Source organism: Lissotriton vulgaris, chromosome 1_1, assembly GCF_964263255.1.
Source record: "Lissotriton vulgaris chromosome 1_1, aLisVul1.2, whole genome shotgun sequence".
NCBI classification, from domain to species: Eukaryota; Metazoa; Chordata; class Amphibia; order Caudata; family Salamandridae; genus Lissotriton; species Lissotriton vulgaris.
In genome coordinates this window covers 882681438-882706406 of record NC_141685.1, presented here as the reverse complement: position 1 = coordinate 882706406, position 24969 = coordinate 882681438, and the positions used below count along the sequence as shown (strand labels likewise).

The window sequence follows — 24969 nt, the reverse complement described above, 5'->3', positions numbered from 1 at the left end:
CTAGCGGTGGGTTCTGCATGGCTTAGGTGCATACTCTAGCCAACCAGAAACCCCATTTCTAACACGAAGCTACAGTGATCACTAATTAACGCCACAAGTGCTGTTTATAATGCCATACGCCACCTTTCTAGCCCATGCAGCTACCCACCAACCCCTCCCTTCCATAACACCTCCCACTAGCCCCAATACTCCACCAGGGTAATGGTGATATTCAGTGGCCGATTCAGGAGAGTGGTGGGAGGTGCTATGGTGACTGTTGAGATGCCCGAAAAGCTTCGGCTAGGGAGACTACCTTATGGGCATAAAAAGGAGGCCACTGCTTCCAAATGGTCTTCACCAGCGATAACAAGAGCTAAATACACTTCCACCCAAGCCAGGGCACTATCAAACAAAGGCCGACCCTGGGTGTACAGCCAGCGGCTGAAGGGAGCAGCTGGCCAGTAGTGACTCTGCCCGCATAGTGGTTAGGGGTGAAACTGGTGGACGTTTAACATAATGTGCCTCGCACGGACCAGCAGAAACTGCAGACCAAGTCGAAAATTACATGTACAAGTGTTTGCGTGGATATGGATCAGAGTCAAATTTCGGGGGCTAAGAAAAAATTTGGGGGGCTGAATCTTTAGGCAATCAGCAGTCGAGCTGCAGGGGCTCTTAGAAGGGGTGAAACCACAACAAAGCTCCATTAACATGCACAAGGTCTTTTAAAGACCTGTGAAGTGTTCGGGTGTGGCTGTGAGCAGGCCCGGGAAGTGTCTCATCCCGAGCTGCCACACGACGGGGGGGCTGAAGCCTTTTGAGGCCAATGGGTGTTGCGCGCCTGTATGGCATCACTGCCAGCGACGGGCAGTGCCACGCGCATTATACTTCCTGGTGACAGTACAGGGTGCCACTGCCAACTCGAGGCAGGAAGGGGCGGCGCCTCTGAACACTGCTCCGGGCAGTGAAACTTGGCCTGCCTCACCTGGCCCAGCAGCATTCTCGAGTTACAGTACCCGGAGGGGGCGCCCTGTGCTCTTGTTCGAAGCTGGGACATCAGAAGGAGGAGAGGGGGCGATTAGAGCCTGTCAGCAGACAGGCACAGCGCCATGATTCTCCGCCAGACAGATGAAGGCGCAGCCAGGGAATAAGAGGGCGGAGTGTACCAGGGTGGTGCCACGCGAGGCACTATCCATGCACCCAGAGGCCACAGATGGTGATAACAGGACCTTTCACAGCCTGGGTATACTTCTAGGCAGTATTTAATTTATGAAAGAAAGTGCCGGTACCCGAAGCTCTGCTCAGAAGCCTGCGGAATTCTACATAGGCACGGGGAATACCAAGGCTGGTAGTCTCATCCACTACCACAATCCCAGGCACTTTTCTCGCTTTTACCTTTGAGGGAAAGGCTGCATAACCATCACAGCCTCTGATCGGTGCAAGTTTCCTTTTTACACCCAGAAAACATCTGACAAGGGAAATAAGTGCCGCTGTGCCGGACCCTAAAATAAGTGCCGGTGGCACCCCCGGCTAAAATTAAGGACTGCCTTTAGCTTCTGCAAGTCACAAGCCAGACAGGTCCTGGTAACAAGCACGTCAAATACACGCTACTGGCAGATATTAGTACGGCAGGCGGAGCTGGGACAGTTCCGAGTCATGTTCCAACCTCTGTGGTAGTCAGTCCTTGCAGCAGTCAGCTGCCTTCGAGAAAGGTCTACGGTTTCTGCTGCTTAAGTGTCAAAAGCGTCGGCTTCAGATTTCTGCTCAACAATTTGTACGAACGCTTGGTTGGCAGACTAAGTGCCCTTCGCAACTCAGATCCTGATCGCGTATTTGATGTGCGAACAGACGTGCAGGGCAACCCCACCACATTCTCCACCGCCGACGACACAACTATAAATTACCTCCATCTCCCTTTAATTGCCTTCAACTTGCACAGCGTCCCGTTTAAATTAAAGCCCAGTTACAGTGCAACTAAAGCAAGCTGCAAAGATGGTGAGGAATCTGCCGCCAGTATGTCAATCGTGGCCTTAAAGCTGGCTTTGTGCGAGTGGGCCTGGTGAAAACGGATCCCCGGCTGTGTCACACAAGACCAGTGGCGAGGACACAACATCCGCCCCTAAAGGAATGTCTAAGACATGTACTGAAGGGATGGGACCAGGGACCAAGAACCAGGCCGACAAACCTCGTAACCTACCACTACCGACGTCAATATATAGATTTTTTTAAACTACGCCTACGTGAACGTTTAGGACAAAGTACTTATGTCATACCATAGCTGTGCACAAGACATTCAGACATGGCGCCACACTGAAAACAAACATTAGCAATGGAATAGGTCTCGCATTTATGAAACTCGCAAATGTTACAACTATTGCATTGCAAATGCTGGTTTGTAAAAGCTCCCATGCTGCGTTTTCACTTTAAATGTCGGCTGCACCACCTTTTGCCTTAGACGAGCTGCATCTAAGGAAAGGGGCGCGGCTGCTGTCAGTGAAAGCGTGGGACAGGGTGCTTTTTCGAACAAGCATTTGCAATGCAATAGGTCTCGCATTAGGAAAGTTTGATCTATTGATATTGTAAGGGACACTTTTTTTATGTGTTGGTTTTGAAAATAGCGAAATTAATGGCTTTGACATTTACAATGCCAATAGTTTTGTGTCCTTTGCTATGGCCCTGCACTCACACGTAATCCTTCAACCCACCACCTTATGGGTGATCAGTGTATGGGTAGCATCAGGAAGATATTTACTACTTTTGGCAGAATCTCGTGTGCTCTGTCCTCTCGTCTGTACTCTTGCACCAAAAAAGTGAGGGCTGCCATTGTAGTGTTTTTCGAAATGCAGGTGTGGACTGCTGTGAGAAGTGTTGCCTCTGCAAGAGCAGAAGGCAACCTTGACCTCTATGCCGGCTAACAGATCCTTTTGAAAAGGTTTGTTAGCAATACTCTTCTAGCTGTAGTCACTTCATTACAGTTTTGTTCCTTCAAAATCATTTACCCTAGATAAAATAAATAGGTTTGTGGTCAATCATATTAGCCTGAACCTTTGGTTTAAATACTTGAACGTGAAACTGATCATGTCTGCAAAGGTTCAGTCTTAAGCAGCGTTGCCAGCTAGCCATCTCAGCAGAAGAGGGCATACTTTGTGTTGGAAATAGTTTTACCCCTCTTTAATAGCAGCCTTTTTTTCCCCAACCTCTTCCTGGCTGAGGTGGTTATTATGGGGTCTGCTTGAACATTTTCTTTTGCCTATAATGTCCACCAGAGTCTATTTTCTTTTCAATTCTTTGCGCCTCAGCCCTGGATTTTTCTGGGATCCTAAAACCTTGCTTGGCAGCTCTATTAGCCCCCCCCACCCTTCCCCCAAACATCTACACACTGCACATGGTAACGTTAGACGTAGTCTTAAGACTGATCACAGGTAGGGAACATAAAGGACACAGGCTGCTCAGGACAGCTTGGTGACAGATACTGGAGGATTGTACACTTTAAAAGTAAGAAGGGAAGGAGCGAACTGGACACCAAAGAAGACTGGAATCAGCGTTTCTTGAGCATGTGTAGGCAGGATTACGTGCAGTGAACAAGGCAAGATGCACAGATTAGTCTTCAGTGCCAGGGTTTTTCTGAAAAGGTTCTCCATTTCCGGGCAATATATGGACATGTTGCTAGTAATCCAAAATCTCTGCCATCAGCTGATGCAGCTCATGCTGTACTCTACAAAATACAACCTTTGCTACTGGGGTAGTGGAATACAAATAGCTTTAAGGCTCTTGACTCTCAGAAGGATTACTTAAAGACCAGCTCATTCTCTGTCCAATGAACTCCTGGCCTTTCAAGCCTGGAGGAGACTTTCAAGTAGTGAACTGCAGCTTGCCCTGACATTGAAGCTGTGATCTCCACATACTTTCAAGTATACTTCACCTTATAACGCATCGCTCCTTTTTCCTGATGGTCTACTACACAAGATGAGCAAACGGAAGCAAATAAACTGAATTGAGACCTCAACAAGGCATCATTTGATCACACTGTTGCAAAGGGCCCACAACTGTGCTGCATGCAACACATCCCAAAGCTTACTACAAACAGGAAGATATTCATCCAATAACTGGAAGAGAAGCAGAGCCACAGAAGATAATGAACAAAGGGACACCAGCTGCCACGGGGTGGAAAAGCCTAACCGACTGAGAATCCGTACCCAGAGGCAACAAAGGCTTATTTCAGGTAGCAATTTACTGTCCAAGCTCAAATTAACTACAGACTTCTGCTTTCTGGTGCAGATAACACCACAGCTCAGAGCAATCCCAAAAAAGCAGAAGTACCCAGTGCAGGACTGTACGAAGTGCGAGGCTAGATGAGCCCGCCTTTAGGGCCCGGCCCCCCGGCCCACGCCGCGCCGCCATTGGCTAAGAGTATCTGTCCGGCTGCCCTATGGGCGGCCGGGGAAGTGCTTCCGGGTTGTAGAGGGGTGACGCCCGTCCGGTGGGGCAGTGGCCATCACCTATTTAGGTCAGGATCACCCAGAACTCGGCCTCTTTCCACGCCAACACCGGACCTGCTTGCACCTTACGCGACCCATGCCCCTTGTTTGATAGTATTTCTTAAATCTGGTTTGTACCGGCCCAGTAGCTTCCCCTCCCCCATAGTCGTGTCATTGTCCCATCGCGTGCCAGAGAACTCTGAGGAGGAGCGGGTCGAGACATGGATCGACTGCACCAGTACGCCGCCGAACAGAGGCGGAGAGCGTCGACCAGCTCGTCAGGTGAGGTGTCGGAACTCTTGTTGGCTGTGGGCGGGCGCGGGATTCTGAGACAAGGCTTTCTGCCATCCCTCCCTAGTTCCTGGTACTCGGCACGGAGGGCGTCTTGGAGACCCGCGTTCGCTCACGAGTACCTTGAGCATGGGTAAGGGGTCCCGACACTCCTGTCGACGCGGTGGGGCAGCGCCGCTGGGGAGGGAGCGGCAGCGCATGCGGTACGGTGGTCGGGGGAGCCTTTTGAAGAGCAGCGTAGCGCGAGAGAATTATGCCGGCCAGAGGGGGGCAGAGCCACAAGCGCAAGGACAAAGATCCAGAAATCGCGCAGCTACTTTCCCTGTTGGCGAAATTTAATGGGGATGGAGAGCAGTGAGGAGGAAGCGGAGGAGCTTCCTTCGGAGCCAGAGGAAGAGGCTCCGGTCAACATAGAGCGCCCGCGCAGGCAGGGGGTCCCACCCAAAGCAGCCTTCCCGCCTTTAAAAAAGAAGCCCAGAGTGCAGAAACCGGGTGGGAAAAGCACACAAAAGAAGGGGGGCAATAAGGGTTCTGGGGCCATCCGTCCAGCAAGGGTTCCCCTGGAGCCAGTGGTCACGATAGCCCCCCCCACCCCCTTCCTCGCCTCAGTTGCCCGTAGTTCCGCTATGCAGCGCCCCTAGTGCCCCTGCAGTGCCTCCTGCTGATTATACGACTGGGGGGGATCCTGGACGAAATTCGGGGTGCCTTAGCAGCGCTGGGATTTGCCCCGGTGGCCCCTGGGATAGCGAGTGCAACTTCCCCGCGTCCTGCGAGCGCTTCCCCTCCCTTGCAACCGGGGGGGGGGGGCTTTGACAAAGGGCCCCTTGGAGGAAATCTTAAGCACATTAAGGGCTCTAACCCAGGGGCAGGCACCTCAAGGGGGCGGGGGAGCGGGGGCCTTGCCGAGTGTAGAGTTGCGCCCCCCTTGCCAGCAGTAGCGTCTGCGACAGCAGCAATCGCGCCTTGGGCCCCAGAGAGAGGACGAGGGCCCCCTCAGCGAGATCAGGGAACAGCTAGCTCTGTTGGTCAAAGCGCAGTCCGGGAGTGTACCGGTGGCGCATCAGGTGGCCGCAGCCCCTTCGAATGCTCCCAGTTCAGGAGGTAAGCCTGAGGGTGGGAATAATGAGCCAGGAGGGGGTGCTAAGACTGGAGGGGGCAAGGGGTATGTTTTATCTAAACCAGGCCGTCTAGCTACTCATGTGTCTCTTGAAGTGAAGGAGAAGATTTGGAAAGGAGAATATGTAGATATATTCTCTTTGATAAGACCGAAAAGATTGGATGTAGAGAGCAAGGACAGGGATGGAAAGGACAGCTCCTTTAAGGACAAGAGACCGAGGGTGGAAGAATCTATCACAAATTGGCTCCCAGGTGTTCATGACAGTAGTCATTGAGAAAAAAACCAGAGTTGGCAGGGTCATTGATCTTTATGCGTAAGATTTTGAAGGCGCACACGACGCATGGGGTACAGCTTGGCTGGACTATGATAGGGATTTCAGGTGGGAGAAGGTCCAGGACCCAGGTATGGGCTGGAACCAGGTGGAGGTCAATGTGTGGCTTGAAAGTGTGAATGGCAAGTCAGGTGGTTCGCATGGCAGCAGGCAGCCCTTTCGGACTTCCCAGGGAGGGCCTGGAGAGAAGAGGGGGGCGTGCTGGGCTTTTAATAAAAAAAGTCTGCACCTGGTCCCCTGAGACTTCAGATTTAGGCACGCGTGTTCCTTTTGCAGGCACCCTTCCCACCCCGAATTCAAGTGCATCAAAAAGTCCAAAGAAATGGGAGGAGGCAAGGAGGTAAAGCCTCCTCAGCTTGAAGCTGCCTACTCCTGTAGACATTGGGAGACTGATTTTTTGGCTGAATCAGTGCCCAGACCCGTCAGCGGCCAAATTGTTGTACCTGGGGTTCTCCGAAGGCTTTCGCATCCCAGCTCAGGGCGTCCCGCCCGTTGGGTACTGTAATAACTTATTGTCTGCCATGACACAGCCAGCAGTCGTGGAATCTAAAGTAGAGAAGGAGCGTGGACTGGGACGTGTGGCGGGCCCTTTGCCGGCACCCCCACTCCCTGGTTTTGTGTGCTCTCCGCTGGGAGTAGTGCCTAAGAAGGAGCCGGGCCAATTTAGAATGATCCACAATTTGTCTGCTCCAAAAGGAGTCTGAATGACACCATCGACCCGGCTCTTTGCTCGGTGACCTACTCCTCTTTAGATGAAGCTTTGAGTAAGGTGAGGCTCTTAGGTGCTAATGCTATCATGGCTAAGACAGAGTCAGCATTCCGCCTGTGCCAGTGCATCCCGATGATTATCACTTGCTGGGTTTTCAGTTACACCACCAATTCTACTTTGATAAGTGTATGCCTATGGGGTGCGCCGTTTCTTGCAAGTATTTTGAAACCTTCAGTTGTATGCTCCAATGGTTGTTTTCATACAAGACAGGGCACAGGGATGTTGTGCATTACCTGGACGACTTCATGGTGATGGGACCAGCAGCCTCTACAGCATGTCATCAAGCGTTAGAACAGCTAGTGGCTATGTTTAGGGAATTTAATATCCCTTTGGCCCCAGGCAAGACAGTGGGCCCGGCGACGTGTAGGTCTTTTCTTGGGATTGAGAATGATACAGTAGTGGGGGAGTGTAGGTTGCCTTCAGACAAAGTACAGGCTTTTTCCCAGGCGATAGAGACAGCGTTGGCTGGACCCAAGGTAACCCTGCACCAATTACAGGTCTTAGTGGGCCAGTTGAACTTTGCTCTCAGAATACTACCAATGGGCCGCCCCTTTACAAGATCAATAGCCAGGGCTATGGTGGGCCTAACCCAGAAGCACCACAGGGTGCACCTTCGAGCAGAGGTGAAAGGACCTGAGGATGTGGCACGACTTCCTGATGAACTTTAATGGAGCTGTAGTTTGGCCTTCTCCTCCAGTACCTAACTCCGAATTGGGACTATACACAGACGCTGCAGGCAGCATTGGTTTCGGGCCTAACCTGGGACCTCAGTGGTGCGGGGCTGAATGGCCGGAGGAGTGGCATAAAAGTGGACTGACTAAGAACATAACCTTTTTAGAATTGTTCCCAATTCTGGTAGCAATGACTCTTCGGGCTGAGCACTTCAGGAATATGTCGGTTATATTTAGGTCTGACAACAGGTCTGTAGTGGAGGCGATTAACCGCCAGGGGGCTACCTGTAGACATGTTTTGAGGTTACTGAAGCGCCTGGTGTTGGCATGTTTGAAGTTGAATCTGATGTTCAAGGCAGCACACATTCCAGGGGTTGACAATCATGCCGCTGATGCTTTGTCTCGTTCTAAGCTGCAGGAGTTCGAGGTATCACCCCGAGGAGGAGGACCCGATGACTGTTCCCACCATCACTGTGGAAGAGTGGAGCCCCGCTTTAGCGGGGCTGGTAGGTGCCTCACTGAGTGACTGCACTCGGAAAGCATATCAACAGGGTTTCTTGTACTACAGGACATTGGTTCAAGAGGCTGGGTTTTCATGTTGGCACACTGATCATGCAATGTGTCATTTTCTTCAGCGACTTAGCTATCAGGGCAGGTCACTCCTATGCCAGAGCTCACGTGTCTGCTGTGGGGTTTTTCGCCAGATTAGCGGGCTTGTAGGACCCTGGGACTTCATTCGTAGTTAGGAGGGCTTTGTCAGGTTGGGCCAAAAGGGAGGGCCCCAAGCGAGATGTTAGGAGGCCATTAGATATTAGGACCTTGAGAGACATACTAGGCGCCCTCCCGAGACTGCGCCTCTAGTTTCGAGGGCACGCTATTCTTTGCAGTGTTCTCCCTTGCCTTTTATGGGGCATTCCGCTTATGGGAAATTGTAGGGTCATCACGCAGCAACCACGGAGGGGGGGCTTCAGTTTGTAGACACCAGGGTGGGCTCTGGGTTCTTGGAGGTGATCCTAAAGAAATCTAAGACAGACCAAGTAGGTAAAGGGGCGGTGATCCAGCTGTGCCCCATGCCGGAGGCTCTTATTTGCCTGGTCACTTGTGTGCAGTCATACCTAACCATCCGACCCGGGGGAAAGAGTCAGGCTCTGTTCATCCATGAGGGAGGGGATTGTGTCTCGCAATACCAATTCAAGGCGGTGCTGCGGATGGCCTTGGTAGACCTGGGACTGGGGGATTCGGGTTACTCATCTTATTCATTCAGGATAGGGGCCGCTACTTTGGCAGCTGGGCTGTCTGCGAATGGAGTAAAGGTGGGCCGCTGGTCATCCAACTGCTATAGGCGATACGTAAGGCCTGAATTGCTTTGACTTCATGCAATACCATGTCCATTCCTGACCTTTATATTTCTTCTCCGATTAATAGTATGCCAAGAAAGATGGTGTGGGTGTTGGGACAGCGGTGCGTTTGCGACAGCGGCGAGTGCGGAAACCACCAGGTCTGGAGGGGACAGAATTCCTATGGCACGGTGTGGGAGGAATGTGCATTCGTCACCTGCGGTGGCTTGTGGAAGACAGAGAACGTGAGGGACAGAAGTCCCCTGAATTGATCATCATCCACTTGGGCGGCAATGATATGGTAGACAGAGGTCGCTTGGCAGTCAAAGAGGCACTGCTCACTGAATTTGCTTGGCTGGGGCGGACCTTCCCCCAGGCCAAGATAGCATGGTCCTGCATGATCCCACGACAATCGTGGGGCGATGGAGTTCGGGCAAGGGCTCTAAATTTGTCAGACGTCTCAACGGGGAGTTGGCAAAGTTGTGCTCAGAGAAGGGCCGCTTGCTACATCTTCCACACAAGATGATCTCAGGAGCAACTATGTTTCACCAAGATGGAGTTCACTTATCTGACATTGGCACGGACACATGATCAAGGGGATATGGTCCTTTGTACTGAACTTAGCTGCAGGGGGGAAGGGCGCCGGACCTTTGGGCCCTAGTCCCCCTTGTGGCGGAAAAAGAGTCATTCAACCACTGATAGACTTACAAAATGGACGGGAGTCCCCAGTGCGCACTCCCTATGCCAGCACTGAGGGGAGAGAAGGTAAGCTCTCCGCAGGGGGATGGAGACCACTGGCTGGGGAGGCTAGGGCGACAGGTACGAGCCTCCTAGACAGCCTGGTGGACGAGAGGTGGGGCCCTGGAAATGGCGGACAAGGACCCGAGGGCTGGGGCCCATCGCTCAGGTGGGTTGCACCTTGCGTGGGCATCTCTTCCTGGGGGGATGTGAACCAGAGGGCCCCTTGGTGCTCGGGGAATGAAGAGGAAGTTATGAGCGAATACAATGTGAATAATGCATAAACTAGTTAATAAGATGATTGAATAATAAATGATATGTTGCTCATAATTTGATAATGTTTTTAATAATCCTATGTCACGTATGTGTTTTGTTATTAAACATGGCCTTTTTTACACCCACCACTTTCTCAAAGTTGGATTGTTTGGTGGGTAAGCGGGCGTGGAGCATGCTGGGGGATCCGGGTCCTATAGACCCCAGTAGCTATTCAAAGCGGTGATCAAGAAATTGCACTCTGAGCCTGGTCAAAGGGCGTAAGCTTTCTCCACCAACACAAATTCTGATGCAATAGTTTCAGGTCTGCCTTCTGGATGGTTTGTAAGTAAATCCACGATGATCCTCCCATGCATGGGCTAATGCTCTAACAAAACCATTAATCTTAAAAGGCTCAACTTCAAGAACTAGTGACTAAACAGTTTGCTTCGGAACCTGGGAATCTTGGATTGTAATGCCAGTTCAGCACTTTCCTAAAATCTTGTGATTCGGAGCAAATCAGTAACCGTTTCTAAAATGGTCAACCTGAAATGCAATGGTAAAAACATGCTAAACAAATTTATAAAACAATAATTCATAAATGTTTGAATTGTAGGTTATTGCATCCAGACCCCATTCAATGGGCACTGCTTTCAACCAGTCTGCCTAAGTTTAAATATATTTCTAGGTTGTATGTGTATATATTGCAAATATTGACAGTTAGAAGAAACGTATTTCTACATTAATAATACTTGGATTAGATCTGGATAGGTGATGGCGTCGTAATGAGTACCTAATGGCCATATCCACCATGCCAGATTTTCAGGATACCAGCTGTGTAAACAATTCCGAATAAAATCCATTAAGTACACTTCTCATGTGGCCATCATAAAAACACTTTAAAGCGTTGGCGCTCCCGGGACAATGTCTGTAGTGAGAGGGGGTGCTTCAGTGGCATGGAGCCAGCATGATGCACTAAAATGGACGCACTTTGGGGGAATCAGGAAGGTGAAACGACTTGAACCATGCCCTGCAATAAACTTTCTGTACACTAAAAGTATATTTAAAAAAATTAAGACAGACACTGCACACAAAAGAGCCTTTAATAAAAACTAAAATCTGTGTGCCCTACTCTACAGGAAGCTCTACTCCGAAAACAGGTTCAAAGGACTAGGCATGGGCAGGGAACTCTGCTCCGTTGGAGTTTTCTGCACTGAGCGCAGCTCGCGGAGAGCCCAAAACTCCCCTCCGCGTAGTGCAGCGGAGTTATTTCCCTGCTCGCGAACGGTAAGGTGGCGAGCACGAGCTACTGCTAGGGTAGAGTTTACCTGAACCGCAGGAAGATCAGCACGAATGTCAGTTCACACTGCCCTCTGCCAATTGCGAAACTTCCGAGTGGTGTCACTTTGCGGAGTACCACGTAACAAAACGCAGCAAAATACACCCAGGCCTGCATAAGACACGCACCCAGCTTGCATAGCACATCTCTATATGAAAAGCACTCTGCTCACTCATCATGGTCCTTTAGGACAAAATGCTAAACATCTCTACAGGACTCACAGCACTTGCTCATCAGATTTAAGCCCACTCAGACAGAGCTGTGTAAGGAACCCCTTCCGCACAGCTATTTGGGATTCATATTATTTAGATCCACTCTGTACAATGTACACTACTCAATCATTGCAACTTTGAGAATTTCCAACACACAATTGGTTGACGCAGCAGCAGTACTCACATAGATGAGGCCGGAGTAGTAGCGCTCCTTCAGGTTGTGCAGCACGGAAGCCTCATTGAGGCAGGTCAGCTCTGCCATGTCCTCCACTTTCGAGAACTTGGGAGGGTTCATCTTCTGAATGTCGTCCTTGTTCACCTTCACCTTCTTGCCATTTTCGGCCAGTTCCACAATGGCCTCGTCTCCAGATTCCTCCTTCAGATAGGCCGCCTCGAAGCCCTGCTTTTCTGAAGGTACCCATACTTGCTTCTTGGCTGCCCAGTCTGCCTGTGCCAGAGGGTTGTTGATGTAGTTTCGGTCTACGAACAGATACTTCTCAGCATCCCGCTGGGTCATGGTGCCCTACTTCAGCAATCTGAAAAGAGAAGAGATCATAAAGGAATAGGTGCAACGAGATAAAGAAATCAAGGTACAAAGAAACCGACAACTGTCCAGAGCGGCAAGTCAAAAGTATACAGGACTGAAACTTACAACCCCGTTACCCTGTTACCAAAAGGTACAAGGACAAATACAAGACTGCGACTAGAGCATCAAACTAAAGAAAGGAAAGGGGTAAACCACCAGAGGTGAACAATCAGCATCAGTACTGGCATGGGGGGGGGGGGGGGGAGTAGAACAGAGCTCACCATAAACAGTGTACTTTTATCCTGCTTGGCTCTCAGCCAAGTTTGTGGTAATGGCACCAACTCCAGATGGCTGTCGCAACAAAACCTACAACCAGGAAGCCAATGAAGACAGGCCGCCATGTCAGAAAATGCAAGCAACACTGCACAATTGTTCACCACAAAAGACTAATATCTTATTTCATAATATCCCAAACAAACGGGGCATGAGTGGCCAAACAGAGGACAACACAATCGAGCCACTCACGAGGGAGCTACAGTCCACCAGCATGGGATCTTCAACATGAGAAAACACTGACTTTGCGATCACAGAACCGCTTTCTAAGCATCTTTTTTTTAAACTTTATTTTCTTGATTTGAGAGTCGACACCTGTCATAGCAGGTACTATTTACAGAAATATACAAAAGAGCAAAAAAACACCATAATACATAGGAAATACCAGCTGAAACACAAAAGAGAAGATACATCCAAATAGACGGGATAAGTACAACAGAGCAAGGGAGTGAGATGCAACAAATAGCAGCATTTACAGATATAATATAAACTTAGATCTTTTCCATAAAAATGAAATCAGTGCTTTAACCATTCAGCTAATGGGCCCCAGATCTTAAGGGCCAACTCACGTCTCCTTCTCCCCATCAATAAAAAAAACGGACTAAATTATAGACAGAGCATCCTAGCTCTCCAATTAAAGACGGTGGGTTCTTCGGGACTTAGCCATTGAGAGGTGATACAGAGCAGAATCATGGACATTGCTACAAACAGAAGATCAGAGACAGATCTAGATCTTTCATCCATCGCCATGCTGTCATACTATTTCTTCGGAGCTGGTGATAATGGGGTAATTGGAACATTCAGCTGCGAGACTATAAAGCACTCAACTTCGTGAAGAAATCTACCCAAATAAAACATATGTATGACATCAACTGCTTGAAGCCCACACCTAGAGCAGCGATCTCCTTTACGACCACCAATTTTGCCTGCTGTAGTCAAGTCTAACATTGACATAACTGAGTCAGTAGGCTACCGGAGACTAAAACAGCTTACTAATTCCAGTGCAGGCCTTTATCCACACCAGTCTTCCCAAATTTCCCCTCCCACTTAAGGTTCTGTACATCAAGATAATCCGGAAGACCAGATAACAGATAAATTATACCAATTCTAATCCTCCTTTGAGCTAATTCTATTATAGTAACCTTATCAAACATTGTTGGGTTGTCATGTAAGTGTTGATAAAACTTCTAATCTGAAGATATTTGAAAAGTCGTGGGTATTTAAATAGAACTTATCCCTTAAATAAGAAAGAGGCCATTTGTCTATCAAGACCTAAAGCATTCAACCACAATGACGCCATCTAAAAATGACCTGATCCCGAAAAATAGGGGGCAACACTACAACAGCTGTAAAAGGCATATAGAAAATAATTTTCAGAATTGCCCATTTAGGTCATATTTTGCGCCAGACTGAAGACAACGCTGCAATGACTTTGAACCTTGTTCTCTTGAAATAGCTCGGCTCAAGGATTTGGGTTAATACACCCTTAGGATTTGGGTTAATACACCCTTCGCGGCATCTCCAAGGCCTATCTCAGATAGTGGGTCAATTAAATACCGGAACCTCTCCCTATCTAACAGGTTACCCCAAAGTGTTGCAACATGGACGACCAATAGTATAATAAAAGATTTGGAATCGCCCAGCCACCACGATCCCTAGGAAGGCACATCCACTTAACACTATGCGTGAACGATGATATCTCCACAGGAACATTTGACAAATCCTTTCAGCCCTAACCAAACTCCCTTGCGAGAATACTAATGGAATAGTTCTATATAAATAGAAAAATGTTGGGAGGATCAGCCTTCGTACATTGCAACGGTCATGAAATGAAAGATGCAAGTGGTCTAGCCCAACTAGCTTAGCATTAGTGGACTCAACCACTGGGAGGACATTCAGATCAGTAATATTGGCTACAGATGCAGTGATTTTAACACCCAAGTATATTGCTTCTGTTACAACTGGAGCATTAGAAGGACATAGTTGATTGAATGACCTGCGTTTTTGAAACCTTCAGCTTAAACCCTGAAAGCAAGCTGTACTGTTCGGCTAGAGTCCTCAAGGCTGCAAAGGCAAGACCAACATTACTGGATAAAACCACTATATTATCGGCATAGGCTAGCGTCTTCTACTCTATCATTGATCCTAATTGGTTGAATATCAGCATTCCTGTCCATCTTCGAAAAGAATGTACAGAGCAAAAAGCAGGGACACTCTTGCCTGGTCTGGTACCACTGCTGATGTTAAAAGAACCTGACCCCCGCCCAGAGATGCGGAGTGTTGTGGCTGGAGAGTGCCTGAACAAACTCCGTGCTAAAACCCTTCCACTGAAGTACTGCCCATAAAAACTCCCAGGAGACCTTGTTGAACGCCTTCTCTGCGTCCAACAGGATCACACCTAATGGGAGTCCGTAGCCTGAGCCCAAACCAATAAGGCAATTGTGAGAAGGTGGCCTGATATGCAGTGCTCACTATTCTAGTGAACACTATGTATCAGTCCAGCAACCCTTATTGATGATTGGTTGTAAGTCAACCTTATAGACCAGCTATCCTAGTAGCGTGGATACGAGCAGTCTAAGGCTAAAGACTCGAGAGGGCGTGTTAAGCCAGTTGTTTACCACACATATACCCCTTGAATACCCAGTGAAAGGACACCACACAAGTGTTATGAAAATAAACAGATATTTATTAAGAATCACAACAGCCCTGTACTCTTTATGAGGACAGGGTACTAAGCACAAAACAAAACTCTTACGAAAATACTTAAGTTAGCACAGTATATACAAATGCCCGAGGGGCACGGAAAACCATATACTTGAAAAGTGGAATGCGAAATTACTAGCAGGTAAGTACAGCACTAATAGGCTTTGGAATCGCTAGATCTTGACTATAGAATCTTTAGATTACTTCTAGGAGACCCAGGGGACTCGTGTGCAGAGTGTGCACTCTCACGCGGGGTGCGGGACAAAGTCTATGGTAGCTAGATTTTGCAAAGTTAGTGTTCTCGGGCGAACCCGACCTGGTAGGAGGAAAACGAAAGTGGATTCTGACCCTTGGATAGTGAGGCTATGCTGGGGCACCGAAATGCCGAAGTTACCTAGCCCAGGGGCTGCAGCTGCATAGGACTCAAAGGACGTCGGGAATCCTCGTAGACGGACCAGGAGCCTGGAAGAAAGAAGTTGCTGGCAGGCGACCAGTGAAGAAAGTTCGATGGATCCAAGCCTGGATCGATGGAAGATGACACCTGAAAGCAGAGGGGACCAAGTTCGAGACTACTAGCCAGTAGTCAGGTGGCACCAGGAGGGCACCGGATGGTAGTCACCTCGACTAGGTGAGTGGGTGATGCTGTGCACGCAGATCTCACGGACCAGGAGGCGTTGTCGGCGACCAGGATGGAGGAGCGAGCTGTCCCACGATGATTGAAGCTGTCTGCGTCGCTGGACCCCGGATTGGGCAACAAAGCCTTGGCAAATTCAAGCCCACGCGGTGGACCTAAAATGGCGTCTGGAGTGGACCAGGAGGGTCCGGGGTGCCTCTCTTGAACAAGGAAGCAAGGGCCAGCCTGGAGCAACCAGACCAGCAGAAGAGATGTCGTCGGGCGTCGTGAAGAAGGCCACAAGCCAGCCGGCTAGTAGCCCCACAGCGCGGTGAGCACGCAAAAGCAGAAGGGCCCCACGCAGATCGTGGAGATGCTGGAGGGCTGATCTTCGGTGCTGGAGCTGCTCAGGGTTGGGGCTTCTCGGACCCCAAAGCACTCACCAGTGGAGGACACGGTGGGCTTGCTGTAAAGAAGTCGTGCAGTCTTGGCGATCGTCGGTCCCTCGAGGTCTCGTCGCACTCACGGTTCTCAGCTTTGCTGTAGAGGCGAGTAGAGGTCAGAGATGCCAGGGAAGCCGGGTCTCGTCGAGCTGGGTCGTCGGATTCGTGATGAAGGACTTGCAGCAGACCGCAGTGTTCTTTAGGATGGTGCCTGCGGATGCAGGGTGACTACTCCTTAGCCACAAGGGAGAATCTTGAGGAAGAAATCTTGAAGTCCTTTCGCAGAAAGTCGTGTCTTGATTCCAAAGATGATCTAATTTGAACAGGGGGCCCGCTCCTATCTTTATACAAAAAAAGGGGGCTGACCCGGTGACTAGGTCCTGCCTATGGGTGGGACCAGGAGGGGGGTGGTTACACCCCTCTCCCCTGCCGGACTTCCCCAGGCCAGGGGCTGGTGTGCCCCTGGAACTGGTTCTGACTGGCCTATGCGTAGTGAGCACTGGGGTGCCACTCAGCAGTCACCTTCCTGAAAAGCCCTGCCTACCCAGGATACACAAAACCATGTCTTGGATGGTGCTAGCACCGCCCCGGACAGGAAACCCTTTGTCCAAGCCTCCCTCGCTGGAAGGACTCCCAGCAGCAGGAGGTCAGACTCGTGTCTGTGGTGGCAGCATCCATTTTGTGGAGCTGAGGCTTTAGTTAACTTTAACCGGGGTTCACAGTTACATACATGTCGTGTCCCTCTAGAAGGGTGGAATGCTAACCCCGTCGCCAGAATTGGCGAGGGGTTAGTATTCCAATTCGTATGACACCTTACTCGACATGTTTTGATAAAGCAATACCAAAGTTAGCATTTAACCGCGAGGATTATAATGCACTTAAGAGTATATGGTATGCGATATCATGGAACAGCTATTAGGACTTGGTTCCGCAAGCTGCAGACAGGCTCAGCTCATGCCAGAGCACCATCTCACACGATTCCAAGCACTCTGCCTTCAGGATTGTTAAGGCCTGCCATAGGAGTGACTGATAGGAATCTGTGTGTCCATTTTAGGGTTAGGTATAGGTATACTACACCTACAGCAAAGGGTGATTACACGACTTTGCCCCAGCTGTCATGCAGCCAGTTGTGTCAAATTTAGGAGGCCAGCCAGGGGTGGCATAATACATGCTTCAGCCCCTGGCAGCCCTGGGTACACCCATGCCCTGAGTTACAGGGTCTGATAGGGTGGCCCAGTACCAATTGGAAATGCACCTAGGGTACATGGAATCCATTTTAAAGAGAGCAGTAGGCCTGGGGTCCTGATTGGCAGGGTCCCAGGTCGACTATGTCCAAAACCAGCTAAAACACAGGGCAAAAAAGTTGGGGGCAACCATAGTCAGGATGTACCTTCCTACAGCAATGACTCAGCAAACTGGATTGGCTGTATGCCTGCCTGGGATGAACTCGTGCTGATGCAGTGAAACTAGCAAGGTGATCACCTCCGCAAGTCTGGAGGGGAGAATGAGTATATTTTGCTATCGGTATTGATAAGAGAAATTGGTCGGTAAGAGGGGTTTAACTCATGCTGGGTTTTTCTTGAAAAGAATAGTTTGCCGTCATGAGCCCGGTATGACCCCCCCCCTCCCCCCCGCGCTGCCCTGCAGACGGACCAAAAACACTACTGGGTTCGGGCTCCCAACAGTAAGGCCAAGCCACTGACCAATCCAAAACTGAACAAATGCCAATACTGTTCTACTAAATTTCTGTGAACAGTTTTATCACACAAACTGAATGAGAGTGTGAAATTCCCATTCACTATAAATCCATCAATTATTCATACGTGTTGATTAAAATTCAACAAATTTACATTTTAAACATCTACAATGCAAAAAAATACAATATACCAAAAATCTGTACTTATCTACACCCATTCATTTCTCACATTCGCACAAGTCAGTCTTCTCTCATCCACACACCCCCTATATACACACATTTACATTTCAATGAGGTCAAAGAACCACAGCAAATTGTTCTTATTTCATTATGTTTGGAGCAGTTTGAATTGATAGCCTTATGGCTCAACAAAACAATGGTCTATGCGTTTAAAATCCAATCGAGTGTATCTGGATTTTTTTGTCTAGCTTCGGAACAAAGTTTTCTGCATTGACGCTGGGAGTTAGTCACTTGTATTCTTTTTTTCAATCTTTTGATTATAGCTGCACTCATGTAGTTTGTGGATGTGAAACCTCACGGCGATCTACAAGTCCAATTGAAGATTGCTCGGATCACGGAATGGAGCCGTACCCATCAAATGCACAAGCTCTGTGTGACACACAGATCTTGGAGGTCTCCACAAGGTTTCACATCTACAAACTACACGAGTGCAGCTATAATCAAAAGATTGGATTTTCGGCACTTGTATTCTTTTTTCAATCGAGCGTATGCCTGAGACGCGCCTGCGGCTGGCCTTCGGCGTCATCTCTCACCTGGGCTCCCACCTTCTCTGCTGGACTTCTTGACTTTTGCTCTGTCCTGACCGACACTTTGCTGATGTTTTCGGACAGTTTCTCTGGACTCTGGCCCCCCACCATGCCCCTGGCCTTAGCCCTCTCCCTGTGGATGATCCTCAAATGTTTCCTCCCTGTTGTGCCCCCTTCTCTCCATGCCATTGCATCCCTCCCACCCTCCCTTTGTGCTGTGGCTGCATCCACACTTATGGAACTCTGCTTTGGTCTTGTTGTGGTGACTCTAGTTAATGGTATCTGCTTTAGACCTTGCACCATATACCATGCCTATGTGACTCTTGGAGCTTATCCAGTCATATCCCCTCCCTATGTGTGTAGAGATGACTAATCACTGGTGTATGCAGTAGACCTTTGACCGATTGCAATAATGCTAAGCTTTGGTATTCGCTGACGTCCTTACACCTTATACCACCCCTATGCGTCTCCTAGAGTTTGGCCAGTCATATCCCTTCCTATGTGTACGTAGTTGACTCTTACGACTAGTATTTGCAGTGGGCCTATGTATTCTCTACCACCCCTATGTGACCCTTAGAGTGTTTCCAGTCATATCCCTCCTGTGTAGATAGAAGATAGCTCTAATGACTAATATCCTATGTGATTCTTAGATTGTATCTATGTGTATCCCCTCCCTGTGTTTAGAGCTATAGCTACAACGACTAGTCGCCTGTGTGACTGTTGGAATATAGCCAGGTGTATCCCTTCCCCCCCCGTGTGTTTAGAGTTATAGCTGTAACGACTAGTCGCCGGTGTGACTGTTGGAATATAGCCAGGTGTATCCCTTCCCCAGTGTGAAGAGAACCCTATTCATTAGAACAAAAAGAAACGTGTTCTTGAAATGTGTAACGTAACTGATTCTATGTAAAGTGCCTTGATAACATGTAACGGAACTGGTGCTATGTAAAGCGCTTGGATAACCTAATCGGTTCAAGTTCCTGAAATGTGTAACGTAACTGATTCTATGTAAACTGCTGTGATAACATGTAACGGAACTGGTGCTATGTAAAGCGCTCTGATAACCTAATCGGTTCAAGTTCGCGCTATTGAAAAATCTAAAAATAAATATATGGATTTTTTTTGTCGAGTGTCGTAACAAGGTTTTCTGCATTGACGCTTTGGGTCCTGATGAGAACACCATACCAGATGGGAGTTGGATTCACGTAGACCATTGTTTTGTTGAGCCAAAAAACTAAATTCCAACAACTGCTCCAAACCTAAGGAAATGAGAACAATGATGCTGTGGTTCTTTGACCTCATTGAAATATATATGTAAATGTGTATATATATATATATATAGGGGGTGTGTGGATGAGAGAAGATTTACTTGTGCGAATGGGAGAAATGAATGGGTGTAGATATGTACGGATTTTCGGTATATTAAATGTATTGTTTTTTGCATTGTAGATGTTTAAAATGTAAGTTTGTTGATATTTAATCAACACATGTATGAATTTTTTTTATAAAATAGCGAATGGGAATTTCACACTCCTTCTGTTTCAATCAAATGTGTGATAAAACGGTTCACAGAAATTTAGTGGAACAGTATTGGCATTTGTTCCATTTTGGATTGCCCTGAAGACTGACAGCATATCCTGACTAATCGAGTAAAACACCCTGTAAAATTCTAAAGGAATGGGATCCGGGCCGGCAGCCTTTCCATTGGCCAAAGATTTTATAGCCAACAACCTCCTCCAGCAAAATTGGGGAGGAGAGCGCCTCACTCTGTCCCATTGTGACTTTAAGAGTGTCAATATGCCAAAGACATCCCTTGGCTGAAGACGGTCGGTGAAAGGAGCAATCTTTTGCATATAATAGGGTGTAAATCTCGTGAAATACCTCCATAACCCCACTCCTGTGTATCCTGAATGTCCCCATGCTGATCTTGCATTTTAATTATTCGGTTTGACAAACTTTTCTGTTGGTCTTTTTGCAAGAATTCTACTTAAGTTTTCACCGACTTCATACATGGTTGTACGAGATCGCAAATACTTAAGACGCCAGATCCTGCCCGAAGAATTACAGTAATCTAGACTTCATTATAGCCACTGTCTGCTGACTGATCTGTATTTAGACCATCTTTAATATTCCATGTTAATTCTAGCTCTGCCAGCAGCAACTCCTCCACACGGTGCTTAATCTGCTCTTGAGCAAACTTCCAGTAATAAGCTGCAAAGCTCTTGGTCTCCCCCGCACTGCGGCCTTAGGTGTCCCAAACTATGGAGTCGGAGGCAGTTCTATTGATATTTAAAAATTGTTATCCACTTTCTCATATGGTCCAAATAACACTGATCCATTAATAATTCTCTCAAATGTCCATGTCCTCGGAGCCTTAACAGACCAAGCCCAGGGAGATTCCACTACCAATGGATTGTGATCGGACAGAATTCTTGGAGATATTACAACAGAAGCTGCCCCTACCACCTGATCAGACATTAAAAAAATAATCTAACTGAACCATTTTGTTGTAGGAGGCAGAACAGTATGTGCAGCCATCTTTACTGTGCTTATACCATATGTCGGAAAAGGGGGTGGTGATGAACAGAGTGTCTGAATCAAGCAGACCACTCTTACCCAGTCCAAAGATCAGGGCTTGAAACATCACCGTTTTTTAGCTCACCGCACCATCCCAGCCATCCCAGCTCAGAACTTGGTTATATGCAAATTAGTCTGACCCTGGCCCTGCACCATCAGGATTTAAGCAAGCCGGGCCCACGACGGCTGAAATGCCAGAAACCGGTCCCCGGAAGCTTGTCTCCTTTCTGGTGAAGAATTGGCTTGGTAGTTTAGTCTGCCCTGTTCCCATGATGCACTGGGCCAGGGACAGACTGATTTGCATATAGCCAGGTTCTGAGCTGGGATGGTGCAGTGAGCTAAATAACGGTGATGGATCAAGCCCTGATCTTTGGACTGGGTAAGAGTGGTCTGCTTAATTCAGACACTGTTCATCACCACCCCCTTTTCTGAATCGTATACCATATGTCGACCAGTCCATGCTCTTGAACTATGGTCTGGAGGGCCTTAAAGACCCTGGGCTTTCTACCAAAATACTTGTGCACTTGAGGTTAAAATCACCAGGCAAATTAATGTTGAAATCACCACAAAAAGATTGGCTGCAGCCATGCTGCTAGTTCTAAGTTTTACTCTTATCACTTCTGGATCATCTAGATTGGACCCATATAACGTGCAGATGGATAAGTGTCTATTATCCACCACAATTCCAGCTAAGGCCCATTTGCCAGCCCTATTCTTAACTTTTTTACAAATCCCCACCCCTCGCTTCAATAAGATAGCAACCCCTCTAAACATAGATGTCTGTCGAGAACAGGCAATTAAATCTTATCCAGGAATTTTAAGACACTCCCTCCTCACCCATGGTATGTGTCTCCTATAGACACTGGACATCCACTTGCATAGTCGAGATCATTTTAGCAAACAAAGCACTTTCGGGACAGTAGGAATTGGGCAGTCAGTGCAGAAACAGATGTGCACAGCTGCACGTTTTGACAGCTCCCGTGTTTCCCTTTTCCAGTAGAGAGGCCCTGTGGGTGAAGGGGAGCTGGTCCCTTCACGCTCCCACTGCTCTTTTCGTTCTGCTCCAATGTTCACTTATCCAGAATTCTCCGCTCTGCCCCAATGGAAAAGCACAGCGATGCAAGGCTGCTGTGTCTCAGAAGAGAGGCTCTGTGGGTGAAGGGGTGCGCGTCCCCTTCACACTTGCACCCCTGCCCCCAGTGCAGAAGTCTGTGGTTGAAAAGGGAACAGCCCTTCTCACTGTCTGCTTTGCCCCAGCAGAGAGGCCCTGTGAATGAAGGGGACCCTGGTCCCTTCACCCGGCCCTGTACCTCGACAGAGTTAGTCACGCAGAAGGGGTGCGGGCCTGAATGCCATTTGCATACTGCCGGCCGGACCTTCCGAAGCTGCGGCTGTCCTCCTCGCGAGGCGCGCACAGTTCCTTTTGTGTGGATTTATGGGCTGAGGCTTCAATGATCCCCCCCCCCCCGCACATTTGCATTTAAATAGCGACATCAAGCGATTCGCGTGCCGCACACCATGACCCTCTGTCTCAATTTTGTAAATATGTATTATATATTTGTGTAACCCTAATCGCTCCACCTTTTCCTAATATGTAACCTTGAGTGAATTTGTAACCTATTAATACGTAACTCTCACCACGAGTAACTATTGTACATATTAGCAATGGTACCTACTACCATGATGTCACTCTTGTACCTTATGTAATTCACTTCGCTCTATTATTGTAAAGCGCTCTGACACCTCTGGGTAAAGTACGCGCTATACAAAAACGCAGTAATATAAGGCTAAAGCTCTGGAGCTACCATTACATACCTAGTGATATGCCTGTCTATGAGGGAGAGCTCCGTGCTATCCGAGACGTCTGACTCCATGGTACACATTCGGGTACGAGGGCAGGAGGAACAGAAACAGTACTCCGAGTGGAAGATGTTAAATTTAGTTCACTGCGGTCCTTTTGACGAGCCACGGCCCTGCAAACCCCATCCTCTCCCCGAACACAGGAAAATTGTTTACCGCCTCTTCGATTGAAATTCAGCGGAAATAATTCTGGGGCTAGTAGAGTCGCACGATTAACATGCATGCGTGGTCGCCATCTTGAAATTTGAGTGATTTGTTGCAGTAGCCTAAAAACCGGTGTTACTCCAATGACGTTGTTTATTTCCAAGTATGCCAGCGCTAACGTTGGTTATAAAATCCGAGAAATACAGTAGTAAGTATTATATGTCCGGAAGAAAAATGATCTAGGATTAGGTTTCAAAATATAGTGCAGAAAAAGGTGCACTGAGCTACGATTTAATTTGCATAAGCAGTTATAATCACGCTTAGGCAGCTAGCAAATGCTAATAATGCTTACAGTGGAACCCCCTCACCACTATGCGTACTAAGTTTGAAACGCTCACATCAGACTATGCAAAGCTAGTCCAAGGTGGCCTCAGAGTATGCATACCACCTTGAGCGTTTGTCACCCTAGAGCTACGCCCCTTTACTCTGCTGTAGGGAGCTCAGTTTGTCGTTGCTAAGCTACGGAAACAGCTGGTCAGCGTGCATGGCTTATGTTTTCTTTTGCACAAATACCTACCCGTTCGTTCCCTTTTCCAAACCGCTAGCAGCTTCCCTTTTTCCGAGGGTACTTTTGCACTATGTACTGAGTGAACGGGAAAATAATTTCTTCCAATTTATTTTTCTGAATCTACCCTTTGCTTATTTCAAAATTTTGCCATGTATGAATGTTAAGGTTTTTTTTTTTATCTTAGCATTACGTGTGGATCGCGCAGGGCTTTAAGGGGAATTAAAACAAGTCAGGTCCCGGGCCGCGCTGTGATTGGCTGACGTCACGGGGGTGTCCCGGGCCGGCAGCCAATCACAGCGCGGCCCGGGAATGACGTCACAGGGGTGTCCCGGGCCGGCAGCCAATCGCAGCGCGGCCCGGGACAAAGGGGCGGGGCTTAAAAAAAGCACCAGAAACGCCCCCGAATCGCGTTTGAGAGAAAGCGCGATTGACAGCCTCTGCCTCCCAATGGCTAGCCTCCATTTATGGAGCTAGCCAATTGGAAACAGAGGCTGTCCTAACCTCACTACTAAAAACAACAGATTTCGACTGGGAGTGGCTTCGCCCCTCGCCAAAAGTCGAAACCTAAAAAGGGTGGAGAGAAACCGAGGGAGACTAGAAGTAACTGAGAAAAGAAGCAGAGACAAGCAAAGAATAGAAAGAAGAGATGTTCACATTTGTCCCGTGTGCCATGTCCAATAGCCACCTCGCCTTTGACGGTCAGAGTAGGCCATTTGCCCCCTCGTGCGGCACCACCAGTTGGACAACCTTGGGCATAAATAGGAGAGGACAGCAGCAGTTTCACAATCGGTCGACTCTGCAGTCTATAAGGCGGTCCTGTTAAACTCCCTTAACAGATAGAAATATAAAAACACGAGGGGGCTATTCGGACATACGCGCGTTGTCAGGCACCCAAAGTCTGCTCCCCCAATCAGTCTCGGCAGACACCGGTGGAATGAGCTCATGGAATGCTTTGGGTGACTGAACTTTAGACTAGAGATTCAGAGAATTTCCTCGATTTGGAGCCAAGTGCCCCCCACCAACTCCTCCCCCGGACAGGAATGTAACTGCACACACGGAGGAGGAAGAGGCTACCCAGACACTAAATGAGAAATATTAGCTTGGCGAGAGGGCTCTACATCTGGTAAGAACCACCTGATCCATGCTGTGCCCCATGCAGCTGACAGCTTATTACCTAGCATGCGCCTCCAGGAAATGTGACATGCACTAACAACCCAACTTTGATTAGCCA

General features: G+C 48.4%; 1 protein-coding gene across 2 annotated transcripts in view; it reads right to left on the bottom strand.

Annotated features, from left to right (window-relative positions):
- MYH9 (myosin heavy chain 9) overlaps positions 1-24969 on the bottom strand; it is a 250168-nt gene that overhangs the window by 181426 nt on the left and 43773 nt on the right. For both annotated transcript variants that reach the window (XM_086958556.1, XM_086958561.1), the window contains exon 2: positions 11696-12047. In XM_086958556.1, coding sequence (XP_086814682.1) covers positions 11696-12028 — 333 coding nt within the window. In that variant the 5' untranslated portion in view covers positions 12029-12047. The remainder of the gene's footprint in view (positions 1-11695; positions 12048-24969) is intronic.